The sequence below is a fragment of the Mytilus trossulus genome, chromosome 7 (assembly GCF_036588685.1).
Source record: "Mytilus trossulus isolate FHL-02 chromosome 7, PNRI_Mtr1.1.1.hap1, whole genome shotgun sequence".
NCBI lineage: Eukaryota > Metazoa > Mollusca > Bivalvia > Mytilida > Mytilidae > Mytilus > Mytilus trossulus.
Genome location: NC_086379.1, coordinates 16,177,186 through 16,204,519, shown reverse-complemented (window position 1 = coordinate 16,204,519; position 27,334 = coordinate 16,177,186). Strand labels below are relative to the sequence as shown.

Below are 27,334 nucleotides of genomic sequence, written 5' to 3'. Positions count from 1 at the left end.
GGCTACCAAGATCTATCAAGGGTTCTCCATGCTGCCTATAATCAACGAATTGTTCAATATCCATTATTTTGAAGAAGAAAAAAGGGTCATTGTGAGTAGTGGAAAGGGGGGGGGGGGGCAAAAATGCAAATTTAGAAGTGGCATTTGTAAAAGATGTATGCACTACCCATATATGTAGCTCTATAACCCCTCAATTACCACTTATCTTTGTCCGTGTCGTTTCCATATTTTTAAACTCTCGACTTTGATCAACATTTTCTTTCTTTCTATATAGATATCGGAAGATGGGGTTCTATGAAGTTTGTTCTTTGTCATTTCAAGTTCTTATACGTTTTTTAGTGTGTAACCGATGGGTGTTCAATAAACGACATCCCAATAAAATGGGAATTACATACTAATATTATGTTCGAGTAATAAATTATTAATCCAGTCCGAATTAGTGATTGATAGATATACCATTTGTGGTGCGTACTTTTGTCGCCTTGCACGAACGTCATACAGTAACTACTTGTAAACAGGTAAAGAAAATTGAATACTTCCGAACATACGGAAATTTAGTCTAAGTTATACAAATTTATTTTTCGGATGTTTTAAAAGTATTTTGTCACGTTCAAAGATTTTTACGTAGACAATCAACCCTCTATTCCGTAATATCTGTAAAAATATTCATTTTCATTTATAAATAAGTTTTGCATTTGAATTTCTTTATATTTAATGTGACATTTTAATTAACTATAAACAACAACATTTCCTATTCCAATCAATCGTGTTCATATTCAATAAAATGTGATAACATAATTTCTCTCAAAGATAGTTAACTGTTAAATAGCCTTATTTCCTATGCCGCTTTTAAACCTTGCGCATGACGTCACGTCTATTAAGTCATGCATGGGGCATTCCCAATACTCAATATACATCGGGTCAGTGAAGCATTATGTGTTTGTATTTTGTTATGGACGTACAGTTAACATCAAATATTGAAAGATGAAGTTATTCCGTTTCAGATTTATAATTTTAGGGCTATTATTATGTATATTTCATGTTTGGTGTCGGACTTGTGGAACCTTTTTCACTGATCCTGCTTCAAGTACATACTTAGCAAATATTGTGATAGAGGGGATAGTAACTCAAAAGTTGCCCGTGGGGCAGGATTTTTATAGAGTGGTGGTGAAAGTGACGAAAGTAAGAAAAGGTGACAATTTATTACCAAAAGGAAAAAGAACAAGAACTTTAGTAATTGGAGAATTCAGTGATACTGTGAATTATGAAAGCTGTATACCAAATATCACATCCACACGTGGAACTGGACAAAAATATTTCTTCTTTTTAAAAAAATCATCAAGTGATCATTTTGTTAATTCAGCATTCCCAGTTTTAGTTACCAAAAAAACTTCAAGAGCTGTACGAAAATCAGCATGCCGAAAATGTGGTAGGTAAAAATTGCAGACGAATTTATTTTTATAAGATGCCGGTTTAATTTTCTTCCTGGTTAACAAAATGTGTTTCTAAACAACTCAAATATTTAAATACGTTGAACAATTTAACACAATTTAGCACATTGTATGTATTTGAATATTGTCTTTATTTTGTCAGGTAAAAAAAAGATATGTCGGAAAATTTAAAAACTATCTACGTTTGTACAAATACGTTTATTGCATTTAACTTCTCAATTACTTTAAAATGTTGGGCACAAGATATAGATAACCCTATATTTAAAGTAAATAATTAATGATTACAAGTATTGTAAAACATTATGTAAGAATTTATTTCATTGTGTACATGTATATACACAATGAAATTAGTTGTCCAAGATTGAAGTAAAATGTTGAAATTTGCAATTAACTAAAAAATTGTCTGATCTGTTGCAGGCTGCTATTTTATTTCATTTTCTATATTACCAGAAATTTAACTTCCAAAATCAATTATATTGAAACTGCCAGAATTGTTTTTTATTTAATCTCTCTGGAGAATATAAAATATGAAAATATGATTGCACATCAAACAAATTATCTATTACCTGTGTCTTGTGACCTTTGTTGGGAAAATAATTGATATACAAGTAGCTTGTGTTGAATAATTGATCATTAAGAATCCCTAATGAGTAGTGTTAGGTAATTGATCATCGATAAATGTATGGCATGCATTTCCTATACTTACATTTATATACAAGATCATGAATGGGGAATTAAAATGCAAGGAATTACTCCTACAATTTAACATAAAGATTTATGACTTTAGGGAGATAGAAACACACGATTTCTAGGGGTATATAGGTACATAAATGAGAACATCTACATTTTGTAAAATTCAACAGGCATTCTTCAACAATAGACTCGTGTGTTTTAAAAATATATTTTAACATGTTTAAATTATTAGGATATTTACAACATTAACATGATTAATGATCATTAATCTTCTATAAAAAATGTAAATTAATTTGTGGTTATATGAAAGAATAGAATGTAAGAAATTTGTGGTTAAATGTATCTTATAATTCAAAAGCCCTTAAGTTTCCTCATTGCCCATGTCTGTTTAAGTTGGATATTCAGATTATAGCATAGCATGCATTTTTAGCGGCTTTGACTTTTAAACAGGTTGTGTGACAAGCTAAAATAATTGTGTAATAGGGCTAAGAATTTTTAGAATGCATTAGGGATAAGTGTACACATTTACCATGTCTACCATCACAACGTAAAATATTCATATTCAAATGTTTTATGTCCACTGTAAAAGGGAGAGGGGGAACACTATTGTAGTCTTGACCAGCATGTACATGATGTATTGAAAGATAATATTCAATGCAGTGATTTACAGGATTTTTAGAAATTCAATGTAACTTTAATTTAATGTGGTTGATGCTTTAAAATAGCTTGAAATACATGTATAAAAAATGTACTAAGGAAAAATAGTATATATAGCATTATATATTTATAATAAAGGATGATTGCATATTGAATGAGAATTATATATGAATGAAGATTATTCTAATTTTGCAATATGTAAATTGAGTACACTGTACAAACATTAATTCATCCCTTTAAAGTCCTTGAACTTATTTACAAGTGTTTGTTTCTTTTAAAAAAAGGTACTTGAAGGTAAAGCAAGGATTGGTTGTTTAAAGCTTAACTTTATCTCATTAGTCACTCCTGATAGAAACTGTGTGGGCATAGTAAAAAATATCCCAGGACCTCACTAGATGAAAAGCCTGGGATTTTGAAAACAGACCCTTGATTTATTGGTAAAATTTTAAGTCTCTAGTTAAATCAAATGCAAAAATTCAGTAAGGTTCTTTCCAACAAATCTTGTGATGATCATGAGACAATTTATGTAATAAAGGTTAAAAAGTGGACCTTAAGCATTTCATTTGACAAAATATGGTATGAAGTGCATTCAATTTAATGGTTCATTCATTAACAAATATAGATTGAAATTTTACAGTATGAAGGCCAAAAGTATATAAATATTTTTGTTTCTCAGAGGTTTTCTTAAAGTTTCTTTCACTAGTGTTTGCATATAAACTCTTGAGGTTTCATTTGCTCATACTTATATGTGTAATTTCTGTTATGTTTTGGTTTAAAAAAGGTTCTTTTAGCCAATATTTGCCATAATGAGTTGCTTTAAGTCTTTCTTGATGTTCATTTTGCCAACATTTGACATGATGTGTTGCTTTAAAGCATTAATTTCTCATGGTTCTTTTGCCAATATTTTGTGTTAAAAGTTAATAAAGCTTTTGCAAAGGTTTCTTTTGCCAATATTTTGTGTTAAGTTAAAGCTTTCGCAAAGGTTCCTTTTGCCAATATTTGACATAATGTGTTGCTTTAAAAGCTTTTTTGAGGTTCGATTTGCCAATATTTTGTTTTGCGTGAAAGCTTTCTCCAAGGTTCCTTTGGCCAATATTTGACATAATGTGTTGCTTTAAAAGCTTGTTTGAGGTGTTTTTTTGCCAATATTTGCCATAATGGGTTGCTGAATAAGCTTTCTGCTAAATGTAAAGGTTTGAATAAAGATATTCTACAGAGTTCATTGCATAATTATTCATAAAAAGTTTCCCAAATGTTAAATACTTAAATCAGGTTAATTATACCTTAACAAAAATGTATTTTAAAGGGTTAAATACACTATTATATGTTAAATGAAAAAACCCTGAATGAATATGGGCCATTGCATGACAGAAAACATTAAATATCAAGTTGTATACTAGCATAACAAATTTGATTTTTGAATATCAGTACAATCTTTTCTACTGCCGTTGACTGGCCTCTTTCTGTGGCCAGTTAAACCTGTTTTTGCAACTAGCTCTTTTTCTGTTGACAGTTAAAACTGTATTTGCAACCAGCTCTCTTTCTAGATATGTTGCCAGTTTTAATAGCATTTGCATAGACCTCTCTTTCTGTTTTTGATAAGACTGCATTTGCAACCATCTTCATTTCTGGTGCCAATAAAATCAGCATTTGCAACCAGTACTCTTTCTGTTGCCAGTTAAAAAATGCATGTTTGACAATAGAAATTAACCATCAGTTAATTTTTCTAATCAGGTACTATCAATAAAATAATAGTCAGTTCTGAAATTTTTTAAAGCTATTTTGTTGTACATGTATTTGTTTTCTTCTGAATTCGAACCCAGTGAAAACTACATGTAACATATTTCTCATGCAGATTTAGGGTGAGATAACTATTTTAGAAAAAGTATATTTTAAATCTTTTTTTAAGGATTGCCTTCTCTTGATGAATGTTTCCCTGGACCGTTAAGAATATATATATAGTTTGTAAATTAAGGTATGCTGACTTGTTATGTGTATTTGAATCCCATCAGAATTATTTAACCTTCTACCAGGTAAAAGTTGTCTTGGTCTATAGGGGTGACTGACCGATGATATCATCCATGGAGGATTATCTTCCATTTAACTACTTTGAAAGAATATTTGTATACTAAAATTGAACTCATTGAAATATTTATCTCAAGTTTTAACTAGCTGATTGACTTTTAAACTTGTGGGAAATTGAAGATTAAAAGTTTTAAGTACATACCTCCAGCATGAAGTAAGGTGACTTATAAAATAGCTTATTGTGCAAAATAATAAAGATGTTCTTATTTAGATTTAGTTTTTTATTTTATACCCCATGCAATAATTGTGTTCCTAATCTTTTAAAATTTGAAATTCCATGTTACTCTTTATAAGCTTATAAACTTCTTGATGGGTGACGGCATGCTTCCCTCCACCCTTGTTGCAACGTTTCCTCAAATTATAATCATGGTAATGGAAATGTATATCTATGCAATAATTCAAAGTAATTCTTTTCAAATTAGCACATTTATCAGTTATAATGTAAATAGAATTGGTCCCTTTGCTCACCAGAAATTATGCAATAACCAACTTGCTGGAAAACATTCTCATCAAGAGATCAATAATTCACAATATTTTATTTTACCTATTATTTAATTTCATCTTGAGAGAAAACGTTGTTGTATTTTCATTTGATTAGAGAAGATTTATGGCTATTTTATGTTACTTAGCTTTTGTTTGATTTCATTAAAATTTAATGATTTGTCCGATATAATATCACCCACGCTTTATTTAATTCTCATATTTTAAGCTTTTCTAAAGAAATGAGTCCAATAATACCCTTAAATTAAATAAAACAACCGATCAATTCAACTTTACCTGTAATTAATGGGTTACGAGAAATCGAAGGTTGTAACATGAATGTGTGGTTAAAATGTCGATAATTGAGGGATAATATCAATGTATTGAATAGTAGACCAAACATTCAATGAGAATTTTAGACTTTTTTTTTCTCCTAGATGAATGACTTAGTCGTTTACTCCTACTATTAATCCAATTAGATGACACTTAGATGGAAACATGGCTTTGAATGAAATAGTGTGGGCCCCTATAACTGTATGCATCATGACCACATGTCAGAGATTTGCAAATCTATATTTAAATATTGGTGACATGTTCAAAAAGGTTTTTATCTTCCTTTCTGCAGGCCTATTAAGGTTTTATTATAGAATGTGAGTGGGAAAACATTTATAACATATTTTGATTATATTTTTTTATCTCCCTTGAATTCTCTTTCCATTGCAATGTTTTGAATGTTCTCAGCAATTAGTAATCTATTGATTGATTGATATTCTCAAGAAATCATTCTGGTAAAAAGTAATAATGAATTACAAATCATAAAAACACAGTATCTTATAATGTTTTCATTTCCCTGTCAATAAAAACAAATGTAATGAACAGCAGGTTATAATATAGGAGAGTCTAGTGTCAAATTAGTTTAATGTTGCTATGCAGACAAATTCCTACAAGATCCATAAATTTGCAGGGGGCACTGGTGGCCCAAGAGGGGCCTTCAAGTCATGCTTCAGTGATTCCCTAAATAATGATTTTTTCCCACATTTTTTGGGGGGAGAACCCCCCCCCCTCTTATTCCGTCTCTGACCTCATTACTTACTTTGGCTGAATATGTAACAGGAAAGATGGATAGAATTTTGGAAAATTTATCAGTTCTTGGAACCATTTGAAAATAATGCTTTAACTTAACTCATTTCATGGCGTGGGATTGACCATGCATAAACACTCGATTAATTAATCATTAGACTTTTTGAGAAACGAGGGCCAAGACTATATCTTTTTTTGTCTTAATTATTTATCAATACAAAGGGGTTCATATATCAGGAAGCTTAATTTCCCATGGAAATAGAAACAGCTTATCTAGATGATTGTCTTGCAATGGTAAATAAATGGAAATGTAAAAAGTCTATTATTTCTGGGAAATCTTACAATAGCAAATAAATGTAAATGAAAAAAGTCGTATTATTTCTGGTAAATCAATGTTGTGATATAACAAATGCATGCCAGAATTCAATGCACGGACATAAAATACTGCAGCAGTATAGACACAGCCCGCCAAAATCAATGTTTTCCTTTACAGTTGTAACCATATAGAATATGTTTAATAATACTCTTGTCACAAGAATCATTTACTGACATGTCAAGTCAAATAAGTAGCTGGGACCAATACTTAGAATTGTTTATTACTAACTTTTCCAATATAATCCAAATCAATTCCGTTAAGGAGACAATGATTATTGATTCCAGATTCCTAGTTCCCAGTTGGAAAATATCCCAGTATATTTAACCGCTATGCGTTAATTTCCTTTGACAAGATTTGATTGGAAATGTTTGCTGTATACTTTATTCTGTGAATTGTTGGGTATCCATCACTGAAACGAGACAGAATCTTGTTATCACAAGTTTTCTTACCAAATTACGTCTCGGTGCCAAGTAAAGCAATGTCTATAAAGTCATATAATATATAAACAATCTGATTTTGTTGGAAGATAATTGGTCTAACTATATTGAATGGACTTTTACATGTTTCCATTATTTTTGTTATTGCACAATAAAGAAACATGTAAAATTAACTGCAGATATCTGCAATGACAAACTAACTAAACATCATCGGTGTCTGTCAACTGGATCAAAATCCTAGACTTGTTCTTCAATTTCTTTTGGCAATAACGTAATAGATAAGATGATTTTTGCTAAAAATTATATAAGGTTACATATGTTAAGAGTAAAATAATATATATAATGCATTTTTCAAGTTCAAAGATTTATTTCTTGAAAAGTATATAAGTTAGACAAAAAATGGTTGATGAACTCCCGGTGAGTGTTGTCACCGTAATAATTGTAGCCAAAAAAAAAGTTATGGGGCAAAAGGTGACATAAAATGCAGTTTAAGGTTAAAACAAAGTTACTGGTAAAGTGCTAAACAAATAGTTGTACTGTTGTAACCTTATATAACCAAAGATGACCACTTTTTCAATGTTTTTTTTATTTTCCTTCAGTAAGCAAAATTTCTCCTTAATGTCCATTCATGCTTAGCACACCTACATCTAAAGTTAAGTGTTATATAACAAATATATTTATCATTTAAATTTGGTGTTCAGTATAAATCATTGCTATTCAGGATGTCATATTTTAAAAAATGTTTAAGATATGCAAATATTTGATAGGGATCTAGAGGAGTGGGTTGTATGTAGCTCTAGTGGTGATGAATTATGACTTTTGATTTAGGTCCAGTTGGTGTACTTTTAGTTACAATGTAAAAAAAAATACAAGTCATTTTTGTTACCTCTCCTATTTTTATATATTTTTTCCCATTGCAGTTTACCACTATTTCAAAATGAGAAGTTGCACAAAATTTTTAGATTGATATAAATTTTATTTTTTTATTTTATTTTTTTTTGGGGGGAGGGGGGATTTGCAGTATACATGCAAGACAGATATTTGTTTTAAAAGAATGGCTCATTAATGAATATATAATTATTTCGTAATTTCTTAGTGATTGTAATAGATATATTTTGATAATGCGTTAAAGAAACAAGTCTTCTATAAGTTCTAGTTGTTTTGGCGAGTTTGTCAGTAGAGCAGACAGACATTGAATGTTTCAAGTAAACTTGGCAAATTGAGTTATTATTGCAGAAACATTGAATAAGAAAAAGTCTGTTTAGTCTGTGATCCTTTATTTACAAAACTGCATAGTAATTAGAAAGAATGTAAGAGCTATTTCATTTGTGATAGTTTCCCCACATTTTTTCAAATGTCAAATGTATTTTGAGATGATAGCATTACATAATAAAATTCTTGATGTATATTATCCATAGATTCTTTAGTATCAAGTATTATTTATTTTAAAATTTTTCTATAACCTAAGTATTTGTTTCAGATATTCAATATGCTCTGCATTTATGAATTTTTAAAGTATTTTGTGATGCTACACCTACAAAACATCTGTCGTAACTACTAAAACTGAAAGAGCTACTCAAATGTTTTGTTAACATGTTTTATTATTAATCATTTAATTACCTTCCTTAATTAAGAGTTGTATCACGTTGTGACATCTGTCATTACTGCTAAATATAGAATAGCTCCTAAATTGTTTTATTATTTATCAATTATCTCCCTTTGAAAAGAGTTCTATCACTTTATCACAGTGTAAAACAGGCAAATTTAGCATTTAAAAAAAAACTTTGATGGCATTTACTAGCCATTATAACATAATTTGTGGAACTATTGTGTAATTTTTATTAATGATTCTTTTGGCTTGATTTTTGCTGAAACATTGTCCAATTATTGAATTCAGATGATATAAATGTATTGGTGAAAACTGTCTCACAGTTTTAATTAACATTCATTTAAAATTCTTTTTCTTATAAACTGAAAGCATTCATATCCAACTATAAAGTGCCTGTCACGCAGGTTATAAAATATCACTTTTGACAAATCTCTTGATAGTAAAATTTAACTCTTGTAGGTAGAAATCAGATATAAAACTAGTAAAATTTAACTCTTGTAGGTAGAAATCAGATATAAAACTATTTAAATGTTACCCACACTTAGACATATTTTACTTGATTGAATATACCATTTAAACCCTCTTTTGCATTTTTTACATTTTTTTTTAAACTACCTTGTATTTTCTTATCATGCTTATAGAAAGTGTACATAAACCTCAGTTGGATATTAGTTTCAACAGGATAGTAATCTGTTGCATTATGCCCAATGTTATTTTAATATTTCAATAGGTATTAAGACATAATAATTTTTTGGCTAGCCACATTGACACTAGAAAGTTTGTAAAAGTTCATTCTTTTGGATTACATTTATTGGATATTAAACATGAGAGTTTACCGTAAAGCTAGAAGCGAAGAAGGTATGGAATATCATAATAATGTAGGAACAGTTCTATTGAGAGGGATCTTTTAGAACTGAGGATCAGGTTTAAAATGTGAAACGTTACTAAGGACAGTGTTGTTACTGTCAAATTTTGAAATCGTTGTAATTGAGATTGAAAGTCTCTAGTTTTTACTCTTTGGTAAAAGTATAATCAGAATGATGATGTAGCATAATTTTCATCTGACTTTTAATAAAAGCCTTAAAAAATAAGTAAAATAATAAAAAAAAATCAATTATAAATTGCTAAAAAATCTGAAAAAAGCATTGGAACAGAGGGGTCAGCATATGAAGTAATGGTGATGTGGAGTGATTTGACTTGCCATGTAAACTCTTTCTATCAGTCAATTGACTTTCCATTATGAAGCAGAAACTCATTTTTGAACAGTCATTTGACTGGCCAACAAAGCTTTTGTTTTGTATCAATCTTTAAAATTTTCTTGAAAGCTCTTTGCACTAGTCATTTGACTGGCCATGGACACTCTTAAATTTTTCGTATGAGTCAATTTCAATAAAATTCTTGTTAACATATTTGACCGCCAATAGATTTATATGGTATCTTTCATTTTACTTGTTGCAGAAGCTAACAGCTTTCAATGGAAGCTCTCTATGATATGATCTTTGAGGCCAGGCCCAGCTTAAAAAATGTTTGTTTTCTAACTAAAACAAATGTGACAGGAACATCACACTGTGATGTTCCTGTCACATTTGTTTTAGATTGTTAGGTTAAAGTAGGCAATTTGTTTTAAGGGGGGTAGTCAGATTACAATATTTGTTTGATGTAAACTGCATTTCAGAATCTCATTGTTATATCTGGGAATCAAATAAAATTGAACTTAATATCACCAACTCTAAATGTATAAAAAGGAACAAAATGGCCAAAATTTGTAGAAAATAGGGGGGTGGGGGGGGGGAGGTTCATTCTAAGGCCAACCTTAAAAATATGTTTGTTTGCAGTTTTCCGACTGTACCTTCAGACTGAAGGGTCGGTAGGTAGGGAAAATATTTTATTTTATCAGCCAAAATACAGTTTAAACAAGCAGTTACACTAAACCAAGTTTCTTGTGAAGAAAAAAAAAACATTTTAAAACAACAAACCCTGGACATGCTGAAAACCAACATCAAATGAACAGGCATTTTCAGATAAAAAAAACTTTTTAACCAAAACTGAAACTTTAACATAGTGTCATTATCCAAGTAATGACATAAAATATATTATAATTATTAAATACTGGAACACTTATAAACAAGGAATGTCATTATGACTAGAACTGTTTTAAAGAAATATATTCAGACATGTATGCTTCTTGACTAGAATGTTTTCATGAGTAGAGTATTTTCATTAGAAAAATGTATATAATATAGATTTATAAGACAATTATTAAAGAGTGTATTTTTAATAATAAAAAAAAATTACCATTGAATCTTCCTCAATTGAAATAAAAGGCAACTTGAAAAAAAAGTATTAAGACATCCGACTGTTTTCATATTTCTAACAATATTTAATTATATGTGATAAGGTTATATTTTTGCCAGGCTTTAATGAAAACCAAAGAAATCTAAAGTTTGGGGTGAAATCCATATAGCATCCCATTTAGAGTAAATGGTCTGTACTGAAATATTTTTTTTATGCATAAATAAAATTGGCAGCATAGCTCCTAAGGACATGTTTTAATTGAATTCACACAGGCCACACAGTTTAGGTATATTTAATATTGTAAGAAAGAGAATAATTGCAATGAGTGGGGCAGCCCACTTATCCTAAAGGAGCATACTCATTGCAATCGAAGATAGATTTAATATAGAGAGAGTATATTTATTTTTCAAGCTAACCATTCATTTTCTCTACATCTTTGTGTAGTTAGGGTTGCTTCTTATTGATTTGGCATGATTTATATCCATTAACATTTCAAGTGAGCCCTTCCTCCGTACAGGCGTGTTTACAGATATCCATGAAGATTTAAGTCACGGAGGAGTGGTTTCATCTTTGTCGTTTTCACAACGATTTGTAGAAAATATGCCATACTTCAAGCTGCTGTCGAATTATTTAACCACTGAAATTGGTTCCATAAAGTCAGGCTCCACATGCAGATTCTGAACCCGATTTGTTTGAGACAGAATGGTTATTGTGTCAGTTATAAATATCCGCTGCATCATCGTCAATGATATCATCACACATCATTACATGTGCCTGAATCTGTATGAACAGTTTACTAATAAACTTTTTTGTTTGTTATTTGTCTTAAAATTGACACGAGACTACAGCGTAAAGTACTCCTCAGTGACTTCATGGATACCTGTAAACAATTTCCATGTGCTTTATCATTAAATGGTCACATGAACGCTTGACGGGAAGCTAAGAAAAACCGAACTTGAAATTTGTAATTGACCCAGACTTTAAATCATTTCCGGAAAGGACCCAAAGTTGCGGATCGCGTCAAAAGAGGTATTAAAAAAAATTTCTTCAAATTTAAAGCAATAAAATTTTCACAGTCGGGAGGATTTTCAAGGGTCGGTCGGTAAACTGCAAACAAACAATATTTTAATTTAAGCCTAACATAGCATGTTTAAAGAATGTAATTATGAGATCAATTAGGTGCATTACAGAATGAGAAATGATTTGTAGCGAGGTATTAGCAGACTATTATGTAGATTATCAAGTTATAAGAAGATTAATCAAAAGGAATAAGGAACCAATAACAAGTTACCAAAGTATGTACAAAATGTGTAAGCTTTTGTCATTTAAATTTACAACTGATATATTCAAAAAATTAGTTATAGTTCTGGAAAAATGCAATGGTTTTTGTTTTTGATTTGTAGCAGGGTTTTCGTCGATTTCAATGCCATTTTCTTATTTTAGTTAACCACATTCCTTTCTGTAGGTTTCATTTTTCATGGGGGAACAAATCTTTATATCTCCCCCAGGAAAGTCTAAAGGGAGATAAATGTATTATTCACTTTAATTGAATTTGTATAGATTGTAGGTGAATTAATATTAGATTGGTGTAGATTGATTGAGAATCCCTCTGAACATTGAACAAAACTTTATATTCCCTTCTGACCCTAACGTAATTGGTCCTGTGTTAAGTGATGGTAAAGTCCATCTGTCCACTTTATCTGAAACTGATTTCTCTCTAAAAGTCAATACCCTTTGTGAAATATTGATTTTCTTGGGTGAATGTACAAACTTCATAACTCCCTAAGGAGATGCAAAATACATGTATTAACAAGGAATTGTTTGAATCAGGAATAATTTTTAATTCTGGAAAATTGATAAGAAATATGGATAATGAAAACTTAAACCAAACTAAATGGGGTAACCACATCATCTTATTTTACGCATATATGGCTAAGTTTTAGACAACTTTCACTGATATTTCAGTATCTTTTAAACCATGTGCATGCATGGCTAACCCTCTTCAATTGGATTAGTTTTCACCCTATATTATTTATCAGTTTTCCGGGGATCACAATTATTCCTTATCTATAGTCATGGTAGTATCCACCCTAGTAATTTTCTTACATAAAGTGCAATAGTACAACTGTATTGGACAAACTCAACAGTTGTGTGAAAACATACATTAAATTAATAAAGATAAGCTACATTTATGACAATTTTTTAAATGATTCTTTATTATTTTAACAAGGTAATTTAGCCTAAAATTTAGGATATTTGGTCCAATATTTCAGACTATTGTTGACTTTATTAATCCTCAACATTTACTTTGTGATTTCTTACATTAATATTTACACGGTTTGGATTGTGATTATGATGGAATACCACAATGGATTAAATGAAGTATACGTCCACATTAAAATCATATTTGTTATTTTGTTTTTATAGATTATGAGAATATAGTCAGAAAAACCACAGGATATGGGCCAAAGTTATCACCTCAATTTTTAATACAAATAATCGGTATAACAACAGATACAAAATTCAAGATACATGTACTTCACAGCTTTGTGTGAAAATCTCAATGTCCATATATAATACTGAATCATGTAGCTAATAGTTACAGAATAAAACTGTCTGTGTTAGGGAAACATTCTAAACTTTTGATTTTTAAAAACACCATCATGTCCATGCTTGGTTTTGGTCATGTAGTAAAGAAAGGAGGTAAGATGCTTTGATTTAAATTTAATTTTATCAGGAAATAAAACACCTTTGAAAACCATTCGGTTTATTTGACAGGCTGCGAAGACCATTCTGAACAGACTTCTCAAATGTTTTCCCCCTCTCAGAAACCAGAGATATGATTATATTCAAGGATTATTATTTAACATTGATCTAAATAAAAATAAAAAGTACTATGTTAAAAAGATATTCCTTTATTCTCACCTAATCCTATTTTTCAATTTTTTTCAAATTTTTTGTTCTTTAAAAAAAAAAATGTTTTCATGATGTTTAACATGCCATAAAAAAATTGACATTAAAGTTTTTTTATTGAGGCTGGCTATCTTAAAAATCTAAACGGTATTACTTAAGTAAAATAAGAGAGTAGACAGATGATAGTTATTGACTTTTACTAGTATTTTAATGTAATAAAGTTACCAGAGTAGTTTTTATTTCATTCTGAGTACGTTGACTTTTGGTTCTCCATATGTAGGAACAAATACTCAGCTCAGCGAAATATTTAATTAAAGATCTAACTAAATTAAGATGAATGATATCCAAATAAAAGGCTATTTGTCCAAGATTGGAAAATCTTTATTTTATTCTACACCAGAAGTCTATAAAATCATTAAGGAAACAAAAGAATTAGTCAATAATACTAAATGTAATCTCTTGATGGAGAATAAATCTATCAGTTTCTTTAATATTTAACTCCAATAATAGATTGATTAGGGCAATGATTAACTATTTTATTGGTTTCCTCTGCCTGACTTTGCATGTGGTCATACTATTTACGTTGTTGACCTTATGCAGTCTGTAATTATTTTATAACACCTGTGTGTTGTAACATTAAACGTGTTTAAGTGTAATTATAAAACGACTATTTGGTTTCTTTCCGGTTTCATTCACTTTGAACTTGTTGAAGGGCATATGAAAACAATAGAAATGTGATATAAGTCATTTATGCATAAAAACGTAATGAATTTTGTTATAATATCATAATTCATATGAAGTTATTTTTGCCAGAGGAGGGATAGGATTATTGTAGGCGTGTAGAACTTCTGGTTCAAAAAAATATAAGATGAATCAAATTTGTTAATTTGTGTGTTTCTTCCCCGTCGGAAATGAAACTTTTGGGAAAATCAGATATGAAATTAGTACAGTTGTGCATGTCATCTAAAAGGAAAGAATCAACCTACACATCAGAAAATTACCTTAGCTGTATTTGGCAAAATATTTCAACATTTTTGCCATTTGTTGGTCCTCAATGCTAAGACCTGATTCAAGCATCACTGATGAGTCTTTCCATATACAAAACACCAGTTGGCACATAGAATTTAAATCTTGGTAACACCTTATATGGCTGTGTTTCAGTTTTGTTGGTTTCATTTTGCAAATGCAGACCAAAAATAAATGAAATGAAATGTTAAAATAGATGTGGTTCTGTTATTTCTGTTGATAGAGCTATTAAAATCAAGAAATACCATTTTTTTTGTAACAAGTGATGGAAATAGTGATGGATAGTAAATATTGTTGTCTCTTTATTTAATTACTGCTAAAAAAGCAAACACAAATGTTATACATTATTGAATAATTTGATTTATGCCTTTCCTGTCTCCTATGGAATTAGCATATTATGAATAATAAGTATATGTATAGATAAAAGATAGAAGACACATAAAAGTCAAGCAAACAGTTTGACTTGTCTACTATATGTACTGCCTATACAATTTAAAAGTCTGGAATACTGTGTTTGATCTAAAGCTGTTCGGAGAGTCTCAGCAATTACATTTTAAATTTCCGTTGTTTTTTTTTTCTTTTTTGAAACTTATTTTTTTAAAGTAAGATGTTTAAATGTGATATAAAAAAAAATTGTTGAACTTTCTATTTTTCAAAAAAATGTTTGTACATGTATATCAATCACTGTAAATAGGATGGTTTAATAAAGAACAAAATAAAATTCCAGTGTTAAAAAAACCCAAATTTTTGCATTCACATAACTTGTACTCATCTGTTAGCTCAAAGCACTAAATTTATGAATAATTGGGTTTTTTTTGCCAGTTTTGTTTACAAGTATTTAGGATTGATCATTTTGTGTTTGATTTTATAGTTTTTCTCTGAGGCAGATAAAGTAAATATTTTTATAATTATGACTGTTCAAAGTGCAATTAAGTACTTGTACTGATGTCTTAGTAAGAAACATGTTTCCCTGAAAACTAGAGTACAAGTACAAACTAACATTTTCTAAGAACAAAAAAAATTTGAATGTAGATTAAGTTCTGTTTTGTTAATTTTAGTGCAAAATATGAAAAGTACATGTTGATGATGTCAGAATATAACGGATGCACTTTAAGAATACATGTTGTTATAATCATATTTATGACGTAAAATTTAGAAATGATGTAAGAAAGTGTCAAAATATATTAAATTGGCCTGTAGAAGTTTATTGCATAGTTCTGCTCGTTTACTTAAGATGCATTAGTTTCTGATTTACGTTTTTCTTCCTTTAATTTATAAATTCTAATCACTGGCACTTATCATTCATCTTCCAGGACATCACTCCCCCTTTTTTTCTATGTAACATTGATATAAAAAAAAATATTCAAATTAAAAAAACAAAGTCTTTTAAATAAGTACTGTAAGATAAATAATAACTCCACTGAACAATTGTGTTGTCAACATATATTTGGTCTAATAAAAAGTCCCTGGAAACAATCCATAATATCTAACTTCCTTACGGAATAAATATTGTATACCTTTTATTCCGTAAGGAACAAATACTGTAATATCTGTTCCAGTGGAAACAATATTACAGCATCTTTCTTCCACTTGGAACTTATATTATGATGAAACTTAATTTTCGAGACAGAGTTATGTAGCTTTTTCAAAAGATATTATGCTGCATATCTATCTAGATATTATATAATGATAGAATCATTGTATCTAAAAGAAATAAATTTTCAGCTAATTTCTGCCACTATTAGACTGGTTTTATCTCTGTGAAATAAATTGTTCAGGTTTTTCTGTCATTATAGGGGATGACAAACGATTTTGTTTTTATCACAGCTACTGTTTTTAGTTGATATGTTAACAAGATAATTAATACTATGATATATTAGTGTAAACATAAATCTCGACAGGTTTTATTGTCAGTTCTTGTGTAACTTGTCATCATATAATTGTTTCTTATCAATGAATCGTGGGAGATCTTTAATAGATATTTGTAATATTCATTCATTAATTGTGATATATAACTAAAGATATTTTTTCTCAATGAAAGTATTTAAAGCGCTTAGGGAATTATTTTTTTTGGTTTTTCTCTTCTTCAAAAGTCTTGTTGCCAGTTTTTAAAAGAAAAAAAAAAGAAAAATAGTTGAAAAGGTACAAAAATACATATAGTCAGACTCAGTGACTTCTTTGGTCTGATATTTAGTGTCATTCATGGAAAAATATCTGTCTGGACGTGTTCCCCCAAAAAAGGGGGGATGGGGGTATTAAGGCAGTCCGTCCCTACATCCATTTATATCTGACAGAGAGAAGAACATTGACTTTTCCTGACTACAGAAGTTAAACTGTTGATGCCTTATCAATTTGAACTAGTGTAACATGCCTAATCTGACACCTGAGCATTTTAACATCCTGCTTTAACTGATACATTTTAATGGTCCCAAAATATGCCTATCATTGCAAAAAAAAAACCGGAGTAATCGGACTCTCTGCTTGATCCAACATTTTTTCCCTGTCCCCATGTGTGTCAGATAACACACGTTACACTGTATAATACTTTATCACAGTTACAAAATATACCATTTATCTAATTTAAACATGTCCTTTAAACAGAAGAGCAAAATATTTTCTTTGAATGAGTTCAAATAGGTACAGGTTTCATTTCAAGGATGTGTGTTGACCAACAATTCGATAAAAATAGTTAATTTCCAAGAAGTCTTACACGTAAACTGAAGAATTGAAAGCGACAGTGTTTAATATCTTCATAGTAAAGTAACAAAAAAATAATTGACAAATTAGCATGTTTGTAATAGATATGAGGAAATTTATCTTTTCTGTTAGAAAATAGGGAAAATAATTACAGAATTTTATAGTTTTCCCAGTTTTTAATAACTTGTATAATTCTGAATACTGTTACATTGAAGACCCATTGATGGCCTTTGGCTGTTGTCTACTCTATGTTTGGGTTGTTATCGCTTTGACAGTCATTCCCCATTTCAATTCTCAATTTTATTTTATACATGAAAAATAGAATAATCCCTAATATGCCAAGAGGATATGTGTTTGAATAATGGCCTGTTGAAATTTCTTCTGGCACATCTTTATGTCTTTTGATAAAAGGTTGTTGCATTATAGTATTAATGTTATTTTATTCAGTAATATTCATTACTTATTGAACATTTTGAAAGTCATCCAACTTTAAAAGTAAAATTATGAAAAGCCCATATACACATATAATTAGTAGAATTTACACAAGTTTTTTAGACCTTGGCATCAGAGCCATAGTTATATTTTTGGTCAGTTGATAAATATGGTTCATTTGTACTTTCAGATAAAGCTCCTTCATTAAAAACAATAAAAGTGAACAAGAAAAGATTTGTTGAAGGCAGAAAATTTCAGTTATCATGTCGGATACGATCAGCACGTCCGCCACCAGAAATGTTATGGGAGAAAAATGGCAAAGTTATAAAAGCTAGTAAAAAAGGCTTTTCTATTAAAAAAACAAAGTAAGTATAATAGACTTATCAATGTTTTTTCATATTTCAGTAATTCAAATTGTTTAAAGTTTATTTAGAGTTGTTTACATATACAGAAGAAGGTGTGGTATGATTGCCAATGAGAAAACTCTCCACTAGAGACCAAATGACTTACAAATTTACAACTATTATAGGTCACCGTACAGCCTTCAACGTGGGTCTCATTGGGGTCTAAGCGTGACGCGGGATTGCCGATTTTTTGTAAGCGTGACACGTGAAAGTCAAATTATTGTGTCGTGAAAACGGGAAATAGGTCTAGCGGGACCCGGGAAATGACAAAAATGAGAATTGCTTACATACATAGTGTAAGCGGGATACGGGAATCTGACAAAACAGTAAGTGGGATCCGGGATCGGGACCCCCCGATAAGACCCCGTCAACATAACCACAAAGTCAGCTAAATCTGTTTTTTGGAAGGACAATATACATATAATACAATGTATTTCATATAGAATGTAATGAAAAAATTTGTGGGCAATATTTTGTCATGGAGTGTAAATATATGTCATCAATGATAAGATATGTTTAAAATAGTTCTGAAAACTTTGCTGTACAATTAAAAAGTTATTCAATGAATATTGGTGAAATGATGCTTCATTGAGCATATATATAGCAATGACTAACTTGTACAATTGAAAAATTATGCTATAAACCAATATTATTGCATACTTGCTGTCAACAAAATTTTTTAGAATTATGATTTTGCTTGAGCAATAAAAGTACATCGAATATGGAAATTTTACAGAAAGATAAAGTTGAGATAAATGAATTGGGGTATCCATAAACTAGACAACCTTATAATTTTCTTTTGTTTTATATATTACCTAAAATGTACAAGATAAAAGTATATATTGCTATATGTTAGTTTGGTATGGTCAAGATGTTTGGTTATTAAAGTTAACATACTTTTAAGAGAGTGACTCTCTCCTTAACCAGTTTTTAGTATATTCATATGCAGATTGCATTCCGTATTTGTATTATATGTTAGTTGATCTTGTTCTCTTGATGTTTTGTTACCATTCCATGTAGATGTGTTTTGAAGAATAGAATTTGATTAACTTGAACATTATTTTATTTTCTATGCCATAGTAGAGCATTAAAATATATATTTTTCATTCAAAGACGTGGTATTGTTCTTCGGAAGAGGAAAGCCACACTAGCAGACAGTGGAACATATGTGTGTGAATCAAAAAATGTGGTTGGCAAAACCAGACAGGAAGTCAAAATTGAAGGTAACTACAAACTGTATTTGAGTTACTGTGGATTCATTATTATTCGTTGGATACCAATTTTCGTGGATTTCGTGGGCACAGTTAAACCACGAAATTAAATGTTCAATGAATGATAAATTTTCTATAGATTTGTATGCAGACTTCATCAAAACCACGAAATTAAATATCCACGAATATGCAAGTTTTTCTTAATCCACGAAAATTGGTACCCACGAAAATAAACGAATCCACAGTAATGCTGGATATATCACTTAATCTCTTTTACCCTTGGACTTAAGCTTAATTTAGCACATGTAAATCCATTTGAAAAGTAAATATCTTTGATAAAATTTGGACACCCTCTAATTTTAGTAATCAATTTGCTAAATTCTTGGTGGATCAAGGCTTTTATTTTAAGATTTAGAAATCTACTCAGGAGGCCAGACTCCTGACAAGCAGGTGCAATCTCCCATTAAGGTAGGAAAAAGTGTATTTTTTCATGAGTATAAAAATGTTGAGATGTGTATGATTTACAATTAATCAACTATCCACCAGAACTTAAAAGACATTGATAAGCAATAATGGGTCACGGTTATTTACTCACATCATTTTATTGTAAACATATGGAATAATAAATGTAACTACAACTGTGTAGTAAAAAAATCAATGTCCATATAAAGCTGCTAATTTCAGGATAAATCTTTTCAAATTATTATCAATGGAACCGTTGTGATGATTGATTGCCATGCTTCCGACTTTGTACAGACACTTTGCAAATGAAAGTGATTGGGTTGTTATAAGCAGTAGCTAATGCTGTAAAGCCAGCCTGTCTTAAGTTGTTTACATCCGTCCTTTAGTCTGTGGTCAAGATAGTTGTCTCATTAACAGTCACACCACATGGTATTTTTATATTGAATGCACAATATAGATTGACTGAGCTATATGACATTTTGTTTAAATAAATTAGTTTAGTCTTGCAATACTATAGGGATTTTCTGCAATGTTGGCGGTTGAAATTGATTTTTGTCTATTACTAGTAAGCATATTTGATATGTATGTAATTCTATTGTATTTTACTATTCAGTTGTCTGAAAACAAAATACATATAAAACATAACTTCTTATAAAAAAGGAAACTGTCAATTCTCTTTTCCATGTCTCCACAAATCTATCACGCAATGATTTAGGCTTGACTGCACACCAAAATAGAAGTTATGAATATAATATTATTTTTGATATTGACAGAAAGAATTGTTGAATAAATATACAAATATAGCAAACTTGATGCAATGAGACAGACATTTAGTATATTATTATGTACTTTTGATATCCTTCGTAAGTGATTTATGCAGTCACGTATAAACTTCTACTTTGCATGTTTACTTCATTAAAATCATGGTACGATATTTAAAGTTACGCTTAAATTAAATTCTTAAAATAGAAATCAATATGAAAGAGAAAAAATGACAGTGTATTCTTTTTCTACTTTTAAAAATATTGGACTACATGTATAATTTATATTTTATTCTATAAGTTTAAGATATTACACATGTATTAGTTTATGAGATATTGTTGGAAGTCTTTGTTGTGTCATATTGCAGAGTAGTAGGCCTTAAGCAGGGAACATTAAAGAACTATCTCAGTTGAAAGGTTATATAAAATTAACTTTTTTTCGTTGAGAGGTGAAAGAAATGTTTATTTCATGTTCAATTATACTAATTAGGTTTATGTACCAGAGTCTTGATGACCTGAGTCTTGATGGTCGTTCTCAACATGCATCAAATATTTACCACTGGACGTTGTTGTTATTGGTTTTGGTAAACGGCTTACTTATGTAGTAATTGTGCCTTTGACATTTATAGTAGCTTGCTTGGTTACAGTTTTAGAAAAATTTGAATATTGCTCATTGTTGAAGGTTTAGGTTTCAGAAGCAATTTGAAGAATAGTAGTGAGAAGAAAAGAGGTTTTAATGCAGAACTTGTTTTTTTCAACCAACATTATTATTGGTTTTCATCACTTTTAGAAATCTCCCGAGCGGACCACTTTCAGATTGATGGACTATAATGTTGCTGATGTTCAAAAAGAAGTTTTTTCGACAACAGCTAAATTTAGATTGGCTTTATACTTGTAAATTTTAATGTAAGAAACTTGTAGTTGATACCAGTAGAGTTATTTGAACATGAATTTTTGTGGTACAGTTTATTGAGTAAGTTTTTCCTTGATAGATAAGACAGACATTTTAACATATATTTTACACTTTTCAAGGTTTTGAACAAGAACAGGTGATGGATTTAATGAAATGTAATCGTGTAAATCACAGTTTAATGTTTGACAGGATAATCATATTAATATTAAATCGTAGATGATATTTACACGAGTATCTCTAAGAACATACAGACAGATGCTGTTTTTTTACGTTACTTCAAGACTGTTTAGTTAAGAAGATATAATGAAAGCCTGTTTTTAAAGAATTTTATCAAACAGCTCAGACTGACTCTAGTCTATATTAAACATTTGGGAATTGAAAAAAATACATTATACACTTGAATAAGGTGTCAATTCCGTTCTCCTTTATAAAATATTATTTTGTCTGATTGTTGTGCAAATTTCTCCAGTCTAATGTCTGAACCCTAGCTTAATGACAGTTCTGTGTTAGAAATAATTATCTGAAATAAAACAATTAGCAAACATCAATAGTTATATCTAAGTTGTAGTAGAAACAATTGACATTTGCATTAAGAACTGTACTTGATTTTGATAGAGTTGTCTTGAGTTTCCTAAGAGACAAATGAATGTATAAGATTGTATATCCATTAAGTTAATATAGCAGGGGCTGATCCAGCCATTTTAAAAAGGGGGGGGGGGTCCCAACCCAGGACAAAAAGGGGGGGGGGTGTTCCAACTATATGTCCCCATTCAAATGCATTGATTGGCCAAAAAAAGGGGTGTTCCAACACCCAGAATAGTCCCCTGGATCCGCCAATGGATAGGTGATGGTGCATAGGTCATAACATACTTTAAGAAAGATTTTTTTTTTTTTTTTTTTTTTTTGCATTTGGCTAAACTATCTATTGCGGAATAAAACACAAACTACACATAAGAATTAAAATAAAAATGCTGTATCTCTTATTTTTGATATTTCACAAAATAATGCAAAAAATTTTTGATTTGTAGAAATTTTAAGTTTTCCCCCCAACTTAATATGGTCTTGTCAGGAATCCATCGGAGCTTAAAATACAATATTGTTATCTCCATTTTAATGAAACTGACAGAAAACAACGTTAAAACATGTATTTAAAATTTGTCATATGTCGTCTGCGCTTGCGCGACGTCCCATAGCATCAATTGTCAATTGATGCCATCGTATATAAGTGACGTTATCCAATCAAAATGAACGTTACAAACATTGTTGCATTAGAATGTTCAGTAGTAGTCGTTTGTTGATGTGGTTCATAAGTGTTTCTCGTTCTTGTTTTTTTACATGGATTATTAGACCGTTGTTTTTCCCATTTGAATGGTTTTACAATAGTAATTTTTTGGGGCCTTTTACAGCTCTTACTGTTTGATGTGAGCCAAGGCTCTGTGTTGAAAACTGTACCTTGACCTATAATGGTTCACAATTAAATTGTGACTTCAATAGAGAGCAGTCTCATTGGCACTCATACCACATCTTTCTATATCTATTTCACATGGAAGTGTAGATATTATCCTATGAACTGACATTATGTGAATTCATTTTATTGTTGAACACCTTGGGGAGAGCTTCTTTGTTAGTTTTCACACTGTATATTTAATTTAGAATAATACTTCATACAGAATAAGGAGATGTGATATAATTTCCGATGAGAACTTATCCATAAGGGACCAAATTACATGGAGGTTAGTTATACTGTCACTGGCCTTGTACACTCACCCCTAGCCATTTCAAAATTCCATATTAAATTAGTATATAGATTCCAACAAATGTATTAAAATCATTACAGTTTTACCCAAAAATTTGAAAGAGAGCAAACTACAGAATAATTTGCCATCATCTAAAATGTTCATGGAAGAAAACAACGTAGATAAATCTGAATATTTAATATGTTCAAGAAAGATTGGTAAGAAGAGGACTCTTCAGTTAGGAAATATTTAACTTCTGATATATTTTCATGTTGATCTCTTCAAAAACTTGTTAAAGGTTATACTGATTCCTTATTAAAATTGAGAATGGAAATGGGGAATGTGTCAAAGAGACAACAACCCGACCAAATAAAAAACAACAACAGAAGGTCACCAACAGGTCTTCAATGTAGCGAGAAATTCCCGCACCCGGAGGCGTCCTTCAGCTGGCCCCTAAACAAATATATACTAGTTCAGTGATAATGAACGCCATACTAATTTCCAAATTGTACACAAGAAACTAATATAAAAATAATACAAGACTAACAAAGGCCAGAGGCTCCTGACTTGGGACAGGCGCAAAAATGCGGCGGGGTTAAACATGTTTGTGAGATTTCAACCCTCCCCCTATACCTCTAACCAATGTAGAAAAATAAACGCATAACAATACGCACATTAAAATTCAGTTCAAGAGAAGTCCGAGTCTGATGTCAGAAGATGTAACCAAAGAAAATAAACAAAATGACAATAATACATAAATAACAACAGACTACTAGCAGTTTGAAAAATTCTTCAAGATTTCATATATATTGTCATATTAAGAAATGTTTGAACTTTCTAACTTCTGTTTGGATTGTCTTTTACTTTTATGTTTCTTTGTAAAACTTCACTTTTAACTTCATTTTAACTCTAAGCATTACTTGCTCTGTTTAAGATATTTTCATAGATTTGCTTGAATTTGAAAGAAAATGTAGTTAATTTTTACTGAACTAGTACAGAATTTTATTTAGGAACCAGCTAGGCCACCTTCAGGTTTGGGAGTTTCTCGATGCATTGAAGACCCATTGGTGGCCCTCTGCCATTGTCTTCTCTTTGGTCAGGTTGTTGTCGCTTTGACATATTCCCCATTTTCATTTTAATTTTTTAACAAAATTGAAACAGCAGCTAAAGATAAGAGATGTAGTTATTTCTTGCTTTGATACAAACTCTATTTTTTATTGTATAAAAATAGCCGGACAAATTAGGGGGACAAATGCATTCTCTTATGGTCATTTATATATTCAAAACTTGTTCAACAATAATTCAATTCAATTGCTTGTTATTTTGTGTAGAAATGATTTAGAAAGAGGATTAAATATAGAATCACGTCACTTCTTTATAAACTACTTAGCAGAGACCACCAAAGCCTTTGATAATGGTACAAAATCTGAAGAAAAATAACATTCAAACACATTCTGCGGTGACTGAAATACACTGGAACTACCAAAATAAATGTGAAAAATCTATTTGAAGTAAATTCAATTATCGAATACAATTAAACTGATTAAACTTGCAGATTCTTGTACGACATAATTACATAAGATACTCTTCAATTCAGTAAACAAACAGGCTTGTCAGGATAATTACCAAATTTGTTTACGTTTATTCTAACTTATATGCTTTGAAGTCAGCGGTCTTAGGGAAAACGTGCTGCCATGTAACCCATATTTTATAGCCTTTCTGGTTCAGTCTTTGGTTTTGCTGGACCTTTTAAAAGGATATCAACAAATACAAAATCCTTTTCATGATTGATAGTTTTAGAAAAATTATACTTTTTATACAAAGGAGTAGGTAAGGACCGATTTTGGCCTCAAATTTCAGTTTTATCTGACGAAAGATTTTGACCACTTTTTAAACACTGTGTCTATTTCATTTGAATGAATTATTTTTTGTAAAAGATTTTAACTCATTTAGTCACAAAAAACGATCCGATTCAAGCTAAAATATGAAAAATCTATCAAATATGCGAAAAAATTTCACTTTTCAGATGTTTTTTGTCAAAAATGAAAGTGGCCGCATCCGTGTTCATCCTCAATCTTTATATATGTTATGTATTATCATCAAATACAACTTCCATGTTAATATTTTGGATGAACACGGATGCGGCCACTTTCATTTTACACGGAAACCGTCTAAAAATTAACTAAAATGCTTGAATTTTGATGATTTCAGTAATTTAGCATGACTTAATGGTGCTAGTACTCAATATATGTGCATTGTATTGCCAAAAACAGCCAATATTTATGTAGCAGAATCATTCTACTATTTAATAAATAACTAAAAGTTTACATTTAAACAATTTTGTAAAACTGCTATATTTTGGGGCCAAAAAGGGCTCTTACCGGACCTACTCCTTTTTAACCCAAATATGGAAATTTCAATAAACCATGCAGTGCCGCAGACAGGAACCCAAATAGATGAATCTAAGATAAAAAAAAATATTCAACCATTAAGAATATACTTTTAAAAGTTTATATATGAAGTAAGAAAGGCCTTTATGAGATCTGTATCTAGTATAAGTGCACAGAGATGTCCCAGAATTCTACCTGATGGGTTGACTTACAATGTGTTAATGATAAGCACCTTTATATACAAAATTAGGCTTAAGTGATGAATATACATTGCAGTGCTGCAGCGCAGACCATGGAAACTATGTGATCAAAGGGTTACTAGTTTAGATGTTTATATTCTTTAAGAGATCCTGGAGTGTAGTGAAATAAAGCACATTATTTGTCATAATTAGGGTCAAGGTGGTAGGATATAAACACTCTTTTAATTACTAGTAAATAGATATATCTTTTTATGAAAATGTTTGGTATACTAGGGTATTAATTGACCTTAAAATATTTGTCTTTGGATCTGTGATGTGTTATAAGTTCTTCCTGAATAAGAATTAAATATTTGCCACTGTTAATTAACAAAACTCATTATTTTTTTTAAAGGAGGGTGGGCCGACAGGTTAATTCAGAAAAAATGATCTAGAATATTAAACAATTTAGGCAAAATATTATTTGGATGCTTTAATGTTAAAAAAATTATATTCCTAAACTAACTGCCCTAGGGGCAGATTCAGCTATTTTAAAAGGGGGTTCCAAACACAGGAGAAAAAGAGGGGTTCCCAGGGGGGGTCTCCCAAAAGGGGGAGGGGGGCTTCCAACCATATGCCCCATTCAAATGCGTTGATCATCCAATAAAAAAGTTGGGTTCCAACCCGGGGAACCCTCCCATGGATATGCCACTTCTCCCTTAACCGCTGCACAGCATTTATTGGCTTAGATTTTGATTAATGAAAATACCTATTACCAATAATTCAGAAGATTACAATGACTTTTTTTCCAGATTAAATATTTCATAACAGTAATCCTTCAGTATTAATTCATTGCTGACAGTACAAAGACCACTGGTTTCTACTAACATGCGTAAATAAGTAGATTAAGGTTCACCCAGTACAAACATTAGTACTGTAATAAGTACTAGATAAGTATAATGTACTACCACTAATATACTTGTTTATATTGTGGTTTAAGTGGCTTTATGAATTTGTTTATGTTTAGTTTAGTACAAAAGCAGATTATTT

At 30.4% G+C, this 27,334-nt stretch overlaps 1 protein-coding gene across 3 annotated transcripts in view; it reads left to right on the top strand.

Moving 5' to 3' along the window:
- Positions 1-878: 878 nt before the first annotated feature.
- The window catches only part of LOC134724703 (pro-neuregulin-1, membrane-bound isoform-like), a 52,029-nt gene continuing 25,573 nt past the window's right edge, over positions 879-27,334 (top strand). For 2 of the 3 annotated variants that reach the window (XM_063587880.1, XM_063587879.1), the window contains exons 1-3: positions 879-1,429; positions 18,422-18,596; positions 19,749-19,858. In XM_063587880.1, the coding sequence (XP_063443950.1) occupies positions 985-1,429; positions 18,422-18,596; positions 19,749-19,858 (730 nt within the window). In that variant the 5' untranslated portion in view covers positions 879-984. Of the gene's footprint in view, positions 1,430-9,573; positions 9,727-18,421; positions 18,597-19,748; positions 19,859-27,334 lie in introns of those variants that run through there. The other variant, XM_063587881.1, reaches the window with a different exon arrangement.